General features: G+C 35.1%; 1 protein-coding gene across 4 annotated transcripts; it reads left to right on the top strand.

The window, feature by feature from the left end:
- Window positions 1–116: 116 nt before the first annotated feature.
- LOC105231214 (mucin-5AC) lies at window positions 117–11,924 on the top strand. Of its 4 annotated transcripts, none has more exons than XM_011212386.4 (3): window positions 117–366; window positions 8,253–9,945; window positions 10,046–11,924. In XM_011212386.4, exons 2-3 carry the CDS (start codon window positions 8,336–8,338, stop codon window positions 10,341–10,343), a joined length of 1,908 nt encoding a protein of 635 aa, XP_011210688.2. In that variant the 5' UTR covers window positions 117–366; window positions 8,253–8,335; the 3' UTR covers window positions 10,344–11,924. The 4 variants fall into 4 exon arrangements, with proteins under 4 accessions (XP_011210688.2, XP_019847651.2, XP_049307060.1 ...); XM_019992092.3 differs by lacking the exon at window positions 117–366 and adding an exon at window positions 681–789; XM_049451103.1 differs by lacking the exon at window positions 117–366 and adding an exon at window positions 7,575–8,052.
- Window positions 11,925–12,367: the final 443 nt, after the last annotated feature.

Below are 12,367 nucleotides of genomic sequence, written 5' to 3'. Positions count from 1 at the left end.
TACGCCATTGCCAAATTCAACAATAGCTATCAATTTTATGCATCTGGCAGCACTCAGGGTAATTTCTTGAAATGCAACCCTGCTAATAGTCGGTCTCCCTTTTCAATAATTCAGTACCAGTTTTCAGTGCCAGCAAGTATGACGTTTGGTTAAATTCATAGAGCAATAAATGTTAAAATATTGTGAAAACAGGAAATTGCATTTAGTTAAATATTGACAATTGCCCAAGTAACATTAAAGTAAAAAGGTGCTAATTAAAACCGAAACAGCTAACATTAAAATGTATTAAATAGTTTCGTGTATGTGTACAAAAGAAAATCATATTAAGAAAAATACTTATTGAGGAGCTGAGTGCAATTCATACAGGTAAATAAAATACTGAGAAATCGTGAAATTCGGTTTGCGCAACATTGTTGGTGGTTTGATTGCGGAATGATTTCTACGAATGTGGTTCAAATAGAAAAACTACAAGTACATATTTGTGCAGTGAAAATCGCGAAAATAATTTGTGGTATGATTAAAAATTGTGTACACTAAATATCGAATATTAGTTGAATAGCAAAAATTCCAAGAAATTTTAATCAAAAGGCAGAAAACGGCCAAAAAAGAAGCAAAAATTATTGACGCATTCAGATACCAATTTCCGAGAAGCGCATTTCTAATTTAGACCGAATTCTCAGAAGTGACAGACAAGACAACAGCAAAAACAGCCCGAGGCAACAACAAATTACATAGCGTTGTGTGAGGACGGCATGGCATCACGGCAAAGGCAACACAAACAACAACACAGTACGAAAAATAAATACTTGGTAAAGTGTGAATGATGGGAGCAAAATACGCGGGGTGCCGTGTGGCCAACGGAAAGCGCTGAGCGCCACTTATTCAATGGCAATGCACGGCAGTCTTGTGTATGCTTGTGTATGACTGTGTATAAACATATACAGCTATGAAACAAATCGAATAAGAGCGTAAACGAAAAAAATGAGAGCCCAACAGCAGCTGAGAATTGACTCACGGTTGCCAACGCTTAAAGAAAAGGTGTGCGAGTGTGGTATTGTGTGCATTGTATTATATGAGTATCAGCGTGTGGCAGAGAAAAAAAACGAGAAATATACACTTCATGTCGTTTTATTTCGATTCGTGGGAAATTTTTAATTGTTTCTGTGAATTTACAATGGAAGCGAAATTAGTTGGTGAATGTCAAAGTGAAAAAGTAAAGAAAATAAATTTTCGCGTTAATTTTATTTGTCGCTACTTAGATCAGCAAATATTTGTTTCTTGTTCCACGAATAATAGCTTACACATTAATTCAGGTGTATTAAAATGCAATCAAACTTCCTATATGGTATCTACATATATACATATTTATATAAACGTCTAATATTTAAATGTATTTACAATTATAAAAGGCTGTGTGCACTTCAGTTTGTTGTTAAACCATATGTACATACAAATATGTATGGGTTAAAACATTTTCTCAAAAAAACTTTGTTAGTATGTACTTGCAAAAATGTGGTCGGTGGAAACACGTTAAATATATTCAAAGCGTTGGAGGCTTGTCATCGGTTGTGACATCATACTATTAATAGAAGCAATACTCGTGACTCGTGCGCGCAAATTATTATTAAGTCCAACGTAATGAGCAATTGTCTATTGCCTCATCGCTCACATACATGTATGTATGTACGTACATACACGAAACTTTTACAAAATAAATAAATGCAGAAAATACCCGGATAGTTCAAATGATTGCTAGAGAATTCCAATTAAATTTATTAAATTTTTACCTAAAAAATAAATATATGATAATACATATGATGTTGTCAAGTGAAATGTATTCATGAGTAATCAACATAGTACTGTATAATAGGGTAAATTACATACTTGTAGTTTGTTAACTCTCCAACTGATAAGAATTATTCATACGTTTACAGTTTATAGATATATAAGTCATCCTTTCGTGGCTATATTGTTTATCATCGTCCATAAGTATATGTATGTATGTACATTTGTTTTCATATTCAAGTAAACGATTTCTTAGAAACCACAATTTGTTATCGCATAGAGAATTATTGTGAGTAAATTTTGTTATACTCAAATCATTCTATGAAATCTGTTTAATCGGAAATTTTATTTGCCAATAAATGTGTACAAACGTAGGACCATTGGCTTGGCTTGAAGTCACTCCCTTATTTACTAGGTAAAAGTACTGAGTATTAAATTGTGAATAAATATAGATACATATATACATATTTAGGTATAGGTTAGAAAATATAATATAACAAAGTCTCAAATGGTTATTCAAATGAAATTGTGCCAATTAAATAGAAAATATTCATATACTATTATTCAGAATTGCATTAATAATATAAATTCTGCTAACAATAATATTTAAGCACATAAACACGGGGGTGCACAGACTCATAAATTTAATTATTTATTTCTGGTTATGGATTAATTATTTATCTGAACTTGTTTTTCTTTTGAGAGCTAAACTCAATTGTATTATACACACATACATATGTATGTATGTGTATATGTACCTAATTATTTTATTTCTTAGCAGAAGTTACAACACCAAAACTCTTGTCTAAATATGTATATATGTACATACATGTAACTTGATTGATAAGTGTAAACTACGAGAATACACGCTTAATATATTTGTGTACATATGTATGTATGTATGTTTATATAATTAAGTGAAACGTTGAACGACCTTCGTACATTTATTAGTTATTTAATCTCCAATGTTTAAGCGATCGAATAGATATTGCTTCCTAGAAATTGGCAAAGTGCTTAAGTAAGAAATTCATGTATGTACATACATATTTATACACGTGCGCATAAGTAAGAGATATACAATTATATGCGGTGCATACATTTCATGTTTAATCGGAGAACTTCCAAGAAAAGCGGCATAGAGCTTTTGATAACAGATTCCGAAGAAAGACCACGCAATTTATGCTCTTTAATTTAAGGAGTATTGACAGATATGGTCGATTTGCTTCTGTTGAAAATTGCGTATGTATATATTTATTATACTATATAAAAATTTTCCCAGAAATTTGCTTTTTAAATTTCGCAATCTTTTAAATGAAAGATCAACTTTTTTTTAATTAAAAGAGAGTATAGCATGTAACAGAGAAGAAAAGAATTGCTTAATTTCAATATGAGCAGACTTGAAAAGAGTTATATGTAGATCCCTAAACGATCAGTTGAAATCCGACATTTGTGCTTCGAAATTTATTGTCTATAATTCATAATTTTATTTTCGGTAATCCATTATTTTTTTGCATGCATACATACATATGTACATACATATGCATATAAGCCACTATAAACACATACATATGTATGTACATAGTTTCTGTGCAATTTTAGCTACATCAAATATGGTATATCTACACAAACATGCGCTGAAATATTCAACACTATTTCCTTTTCATAATTTTAACAAGTTCCAAGAAGAATCCGTGCAATACTGTTAACGATTCGCTTGAATTTTGCGCCAACACGCACTCAGCAACGACCTACATGCAAACACACACACACAAATTGGATGAGAGCTTCCTGGAATACCCAAACGACAGTTTCGCCGTAACCACCTGCCCTCCGCAGGCGTATGTCAATTTAAATTATTTTGCGAAATCACTGCACTCTAAATTGATTGTGGTGTTTTTATCTACAAGCATACTTATACAATATGTATGTATGTATATATACAGATTCATATACAAAAATAATTTCCAGCTAAAACTACTTAATTAAGTGAGTATCATGCACCATGTATGTATGTGTGTATGTAACTGCAACAATATTTTTATGTTTGGGCTGACGAATTTTGTTGTGCCTAATTTTATTTAGAACAAAACTATTAATATTTGTATTAGGCCTTTTAAAATTATTATAACCTGAAAACTGTTTATACGAATATCCGGTTTGTAACCGTTCGTGTGAATATTAACGGATTAGTACTATTCGAATAGTCGTTCTACTGCGATTACAACATTGTATTCGCAGCTCGGTACAAAAAATAACATGAGTGTGTGAGTGTGTAAATATTTATATTACTTTGAAAGTGTCTGGATTTTGTGTACAAGTCACCGTAAGTTACTAACTCCAAACTAGGTCGGAGGTTTTTCGTTTACTATTGTCAAATATACATACATACATATTGTATGTACATACATACATAAACGGTGTGCTCGCATTTATTTAGTTATTTACGAAAAGGATATCAAAGCAATTTTCCGCTATGTTTGTCAAGGTCTTTTACATTTAAAGCACAGCACGAGACAAACGGTCAGTTTTTGTTGTTATTTCTACTAACTATGCAGCTGTGTGTATGCATTTATGTCTTTGCCTTGCATCTATGGAAAACATTTGTTTAGGCACATATGGGATTCTTTAGAGATAATGATTGATAGAAGTCTTGCCTAAAGAATTTTTTTCTTTTAACCAAACGTGCAATGCGTATAAAAGGTAAAATTTTGTTATACATAAATTTTAGTTGCAAAAAAATCAACGAAATACGCCAAGTTTTTACCGTTGTACTTGAATTGCCCACAATTTTTACTATAAAAATAATGGAGCTAATATTTTCAATGCTTCTCTATGTGCGCATACTTTCTTCCAAGTTGCTTTGAAATGAGCCATTACTAATACATATTTTGTTCAAAGGATCGTTTAATCCGAAGAATTCAAATAACTATTACTCTTCTTAAGAAATTATTAGTGTTGTTTGTTTGAAATGAAACAACTTATTTTTCTCAAATACAGACATATGTACTATATTTACATATGTATATATATTTTTATTTTTAATACGTTTTTATGTTTGTATGTATGTTTATGTACATTTGAGTTCGTTTCTGAAAATTGTGCAATGACGCTTGATTGTGTTCTCAAGAAAATTTCTTTTGCTCATGCACAAACTGCCTTCAAAGCACACAATCAACTGCACGCTAATACTGCACTCAACAGCAACAACAACAATGAGAACATCATTTACTTTTCTATAGAATGCATTCGTATTCCAGAAACAGAAAATGAAGTGGGTTTGAAATTTCATATGAATTCCTCGTAGCTGCAAAGCAGCGGCACACAAACAAAAGCCGATACGCACACACACAGATACGAATGTAGCTGCATACATAGATATGTATGCATCTACCACTGTTTGAACTCGAATTTTGTTTTGTGTGAAAGCGTTAAGTGACCAGAATTTTACGAGGAAATTGTAGGAAGCATTAACGGAAAAATCCATTAAATACATTTCTGCGGAAGCATTTCTGGTTGAAAGTGCCGAGCACGGGTAAACGACATCATGCTTATAAATATTGTACTTACAGAAAAAACTGTAAATTGTCTGCATATCTGCGCTTATGTATGGATATCATAGATGCATAATAAATCTAAGATAACATAACATGTTATTGTACATATGTACATACATGTGTTGGTATTGCGATTTGACACCGGCCTTTCAATAAACCAATTATACTAAAAGTTATGATGGAATATTTGACTTTTTGCAACTTTAATATACATATGTTTGTATTTATGTATGTAAATAAACATTCATACATACTATGCACTTGTATACAATATTTACTTGTAGGAACATTGAAAGTTCTAGTCGAACACAAATTTAATAAAAATCGATGAGATAAGGACTGCTGACTAATTTTGAAATCTATAGTAAATTTTACTATCAAGATGTGCATATTTGTAACTAGCAGGTAATAACAAAACCTGAAATCCCATTATCTCGAAAGAGACGCATACTAAGTCGATAGTGTTCAAAAAATTGAAAATTGTACACTACTTCAAAAAATGCCAAATAACTCCTAATCCAGCCAAGTATTGTCAGCTCAACATCCCACAAAATTATTAGAGCAATATTTTCAGCCATTACAAAACCAACATATTTACCGTAGATCTAACTACCTCTTCATTCTTTTGAAAAATATGATTGCTTTGTTCTCAGAAGTGTGGACTATCGACAGATGCAAAAATCAGCAACGTCCACCACCAACGCCACCAGTTATTGAAAAATTTCCCTGCTGGGTGCTCCTCTTCGATTTCTGTGTGTACATATGTATGTATATATGTATGTTTCTGTATTATTATGCTCATGTATTGTTAGCATAGCAAGCAGACACTTAATGGTAAACGCCAACCGTCCAACAGCAGATGGTAACCATTCAGTGTGAGTCACTACAATATTGTTGTTTTTGTTGGGTCCGCTTGACTGACGACGGTTGGTTAGTTGCTTGTTCGGCGGGCTGACTGGTGTCAGCAGCATGCACCACACATCACAACAATTTTCTACGAAATTGAAATTATTAACTGCTGAGCCAACTGTCGCATTGTTCTTTGGACTCGCATTTTCGCAATGGGGAAAAATGAAAAAAAAGATTAATCGAAGATCAAGAAATTCGAGGGATCAGCCTTTTGAAAATTTCGCTTAAGTTCTTCGTATTGCAGACTCATTGTTGTGTTTTTGGTTGTTTTGTGCTGGCAAGCTAACAACAACAATAAGCATTTCAAACAGTCATTGTGGCGATGAGTATCTACCTTCATGGAAAGTGGTATGTGGAGGCATTTGAAATAGTATGATGGTAGACATGCTTGAAACATGTACATATATGTATATGTATGTAATTGTTGTAAGTGGCAAACTACATCCTTGAAGTAATATAGAGGATTGTTGCCGAGTTGACAGTCCTTTACCGGATAGAAATGCGGGATTCGGGATAATGAGAATGAAGGATCTTTCTAATGCGTGCGTTTTTAGGCAAACAGCTGTTACAAAAGTTACTATCATTATAATATGCATAAGTAAACAAGCAATCATATCAAATTTGACCCGGACTGACCCAAATAAGCTCCGCGCGGACACTAAATATATAATTTTTTCCAGTGGTTACACACTTTTTATGTTAGTGTGAAGTTTATCTCCATATGACAATTAATTTGGCAGCTGTTTGAGTACAACGCGAAACGTTTGTCTGCCAATTTTTACCATTAAAAAAAAAATTAACTACGAGTTTCCTGGAAGATTTGTGTTTCCAATGAAATCACGGCTGCGGAATCGTTAAAAATGTTTCAGGGGTTTTTTGTGGAGTCTACTTTATCATGAACCCGAGTGGTTTGAGTACGGTTCATTGAAGGTCGCGAAATCATAGAAAAATAGCTTTATCGAGTCGTCCATCCATCTCAGTTCATGACGATACTATCGAAAAAGTTATACAAATAGTGATTGAAAATCGTAGTGTTGGCATTAGAGGATTTCAACAACTCTTACGGATCGACTCAACACATTCTGGATAGGAATCGTGTCAAATTTAGACGCATATCAAAAGATCTGAATCTCAAACGACGTCCAGAAGTACCGCGATAATAAAAATTTATAATAAAATACAAAAAAAATGTATTTATTTTTTGCCAATCCGAGTCAAATGTGATCATTAGACATATAAAATATAAAAATCACCTAAAAATTGAATTTCCTAAAATTTAATTTGCTTACAGAATAATAACTTCAGTCAAGTTAATGGAAAAATTCTTACAAAGCTATATACAGTTATAAAACTACACATTTTTGTTGTACTATTTAATTGTTTTGTTGGCTTTTGCAACTTTTCATTCATGTGTCTGTGTTTGTACATTGTATTCGTGACATTTTAATGAATGAACGACGCAAAAATACAATCCATATGTACACATGTACATATGTACGTATGTGCGCATACTCGGAAAGTAAAGAGTAAATCTAATTTCAAACTTGTGTGCGCTTATTTTTATCGGGGTGAGTGTGCGATTCGTTAAAAATTAATAACAAATATAATTTTCTGGGAGAATTGATTTCAACCACATATGCATGTATGTATGTATGCACGTAGCTGCTTCGAAAGTTCTATAAAGGCAGTGGCGCGTTTGTTTTCGCCGCACAAGTGTGCTGATCTCTGGCGTGTGTTAAACAATTTGCATTGCTAAAAAAAAAAATTAAAATAATAACACATCGCGTATGCAGACAACGTTAACGTAAATAAATATAGTAAGCTTATACCATAAATAAGCCGTGATTGTTTTATAAATATTCAAATATAACATGCAACATGCTCAGATTCCTGAATTTGCATTTTTTACTGAATTCAATGTAGTAAATCAATAATAATATTATATATTTAATTATTTTCTCATTTCATATTTATATTCAATGCAATATTTTCTTTATATTTCAGTTAATTTCTGATTTCGTTGCGCTGTATTAATAACACACCTATGTACATAGATAGCAATTATCAACTTGTATAAATATCTTCCGATGGGGCACCGTTCCAGCAAACTATCTGCTGGCCTCACCAACGGTAACAAAAATTCAATCAAGGAAACATCATCATCATCCACTAAATTATCCAAACATTCGTCACGTCGTCATTCAACACGTTTTCCAAAATCGTCTTCACCTGCGAATAGTGAGAGCAGTAAGATTTATAGAAACTCAATAGCATCACTTACCAGCAGTAACGTCACCGCTGTCTACGGCGATAAGTTCTTGCCGATTTTACGTCTAGATAACGATTCAATAGCTGACACCTCCAACCTTTCATCAGTGGCCAGTAATTCAAGCGGTCAGATTATTATAAAAATACACTTCAAAACACATTCGCCGTCTGAGATGGATAATGCCCAACAAAACATACTGCAACCAACAGCTGAGTCACATGCGCACTCGGCAGCGAATAACGATACTTATCGTCGCTTAGTGGATACAAATTCGAATAAGGTGCTGCCGCACACAGATGCTGGTGTTGTGGAAGCTGCTGGCAGCTCCATTAATTCAATGTTGAACAATAACAATGCCAACAGCAATAGCAGAGCATCCCTTCCAAATAATCTAAATGTTTTACGCATTACGGAACCCTTCGTAGAACAGGAAACGGATCGCGCTGGTAACGTTGAGTATTACGAGGTTACGGAAGAGAGCCCGGCTACAACGCATAACCGGTCGTCAGTGAGTAGTCGACGCCAGAAAGCCAAGTCGGCATTTATGAATTTGAAAAGCATGCTAGAATCATCAACTTCCTCCTCCGGCAGCAGTAAGTCGCAACTAAACAAACTATCAAATAGCAGCAACAATAATCATTGCAGCAATAGCAGCTCTAATCATTCCCGTAACACTACTCAAACGCCGTCAGTAGCAGTTGAGGCGCATTTACGACAAAAGCAATTACGACCGTCGAACAGTGAAGTGAGAATGTCACTACCCACGGTCAGCTCTTCCACCTGTCAGCGTGATAGTGCTGTTAGGAACGTTAATTCTATGACAACTTCCACCTCACATACTCCTCCAACTCCAGTATCAATAACTACCTCAAGTGCAGCGCATCCAACAACACCAACAGTGGCAGCAGCAAATGAGCAGCTTGCCGTTTGGGCATCCAACAAAGATCTAATAATCTCTTCCATAAATGTGGTGGTTTGTCCAACGACAACAACCGCGTCGGCGACAGCAACCACGAGTAAGCCAACAGAGCGCGTAACGGTTGCGGAAATTGGAAACGGTATTAGAACTGATGGCGCACAGGCAGAAGAGAAATGCAGCAGTAATCCACAAACAACTAGTGAAGGTCGCGATCACACAAATGTAACGAAGAATGTCATGCATGTCTTATCCACAGCGACGTCGCCTATTGTACACTCACAAGTAGATTTTGTACACTACCTCGTGCCAGATTTGGAGCGAATTTTCAATTCGAGTTTTTACTGGGGCAAAATGGATCGCTACGAGGCCGAGCGTTTGCTTGAGGGCAAGCCTGAGGGCACATTTTTGCTACGCGACTCAGCTCAAGAGGAATACTTGTTCTCGGTAACATTCCGGAAGTACGGACGTTCGCTACATGCGCGTATCGAACAGAGTGGACACAAATTTAGGTAAATTTTTCATATTTTTCTAAATGAAAATGCAAAATAGCATTTCCATCAAAATCAGCAATGTTTGTATTAACAAAATTTTTGTTGTTTCTTTCTCCAGTTTCGACTGTCACGACCCAGCCGTATTTAGCACATCCACCGTGACCGGTTTATTGGAACATTACAAAGATCCCGGCAGCGTTATGTTCTTCGAACCAATGCTGACCGTACCATTCCATCGCAAAAAAGTATTCTCGTTGCAGCAATTGGCACGCGCCGCCATTGTATCGAACACCAGCTATGACGGTATATCCGAATTGGAGCTGCCAGTGCGTCTCAAAGCCTTCCTCAAGGAATACCACTACAAACAGAAATTGCGCGTAAAACTGCTCGATGAAAGACTACTCACATACACCTAGTGTCCGCTGAACGCGGCCAATTACCGGGCCGCCATTGTAACCGGCACCAGTAGTGTGAGTGCCGGTGATGCCGGTCGCATAATGTTGCGTGCAGCTACGTTTGATGTAAATTTGGGCGCTACTATTGCGCCTGGCAATATTGGAGTGGGAAGTAATGCTGCCGCACATTTTGTTGATGGTTTGGTGAATATGCGTGTGGTGTCTGTGGAGGCGCTGCAAGACCTTGTCGATCTCGAAGATCTGCAGCATGCAAACACATTCGTTACATATGTACAGCACTCCACTGTGGTGGAACAATTGAACAGTGATGCCGGCAGTTGTGTGCGCAACGGTGTTTCAATGAAGCGTCCACGACGTCAACAACTCCTAAAAATACCGAATCGCATGACAGAATTACTAAGCCGTGTAACAGCGAATTTGAACTGTTACAACAATGTGCAGCGTCAGAGAAGACATCGTCAACGGCAGCAACAGCAACAGCCGGAAGGCATGTCAACGCCAAACCAACAACACTAAGCTAAACAACAAGCTATATAAATAAATTTAAGACAATCCCAGTGAATATGAAAATCAAAATTGCAAACAAAAACTCCAAACGGTGTGTGTGTGTGACGGGCGAAATGAACAAAGCATACCCATGCACAATTGCAACAGTATCAAAGAAGAAAAGCTCTAACGTCGCTTTACACACTCTTTTTTAAATTGTACATGTTGCGGTATCAAAATAGTATTAAGCAGCAGTTATGTGTTAGGATGAATATTTTGTTGTAACCAGCAAGCAAACAAGCAGCCTGGGTTTAGGTAAATTCATGCTCAAAGCACGTTTGTATTTAAGTCCAGCAAATGTCCCGCCACTGGTTGCGCATCAAAATGCATTTGCGAAAATAGTATTTATGCTAGTTATCTGGTAGCTTAGTTTAATGTTGAATATAAAAAAAATCTATTAAAATTGTATGTAATATAAAATGTACATATATATGTATGTGTGTGTTATACGCTTGTTACTATATTATAATTCATAGAATATTTTCGTTTAGTTCATTTAAATGTAAAAAAACTAGTTTTATAATAATAGTTAATGTCATTATTTATTTCACCCATAAATATGTGTGTATACTATAGTTTTATTTATTACATATCTGACATTCGTACATTATGCGCTCTCTAGACTCTCTTATCATGTCATAACAAATTTCTTTTCATCCTTCAGATTTATTTATTTATTTTTCCTTGTTATATTCAATTCAGTAGCTTGCACATCCTCCATTAATATTAGAAATGTGAACAAATTATTGTTAATGAATGAATGTACTTGGCATTGCTACTGTATCTAACTTTTTGTTGCGGCGCGGCAAGTTTAATATTATTATTGTAAATTATTGTTAAATGTCGACAAATGCAAAAAACGCAGAGAAAGTACAATATACAGTTTGCAGTCACAGTGTTCAGCTGTACTTACATATCCATGACTGTAAAACTGAATTTATTATAAATACAATTGTTTAAACTCGTTTTGAAAAAAATAAAAAAAAAATATATATATGTATATATAAAATACAACTAAAATAGCAGTAACTCAAACTTTGTTTTTTATTTAATGATGTGAAGTTGGTTGGTCGCCGGTAGCCGAATGGTTTTAGCAGAGAACTTACAATAATGAGTAGGTGGAGTACCGTTCTCACGACAATTGGGTTTACGTTACCGGAACGGACCCCGGTTTTTTATCCGGTTATGGACAGCCAACTCGTCATAATTCTGCCGTTAACAACAACAACAATAGTAGAGGTGGAAGTTCGACAGCGAACATTTGAAAATTAGAAATCGCCAAAATCAGCTCCCGATGAGGGAATTCACCTCGTGAAATATTAATATTAAAAATTCATATTTCTTTACGTTTTAGTATGGACGTAAGATGAAGAGATGATTAATACTGAATAAAATCCGTTCCAACGACAATCGGGCCAACGTAACCGGAACGGACCCGGATTTTTTAGGCGGTCAAGGACAGTCGCTGCAACAACTAA

This window comes from Bactrocera dorsalis, chromosome 1 (assembly GCF_023373825.1).
Source record: "Bactrocera dorsalis isolate Fly_Bdor chromosome 1, ASM2337382v1, whole genome shotgun sequence".
NCBI lineage: Eukaryota > Metazoa > Arthropoda > Insecta > Diptera > Tephritidae > Bactrocera > Bactrocera dorsalis.
This window is presented reverse-complemented; position numbering and strand designations above follow the sequence as displayed.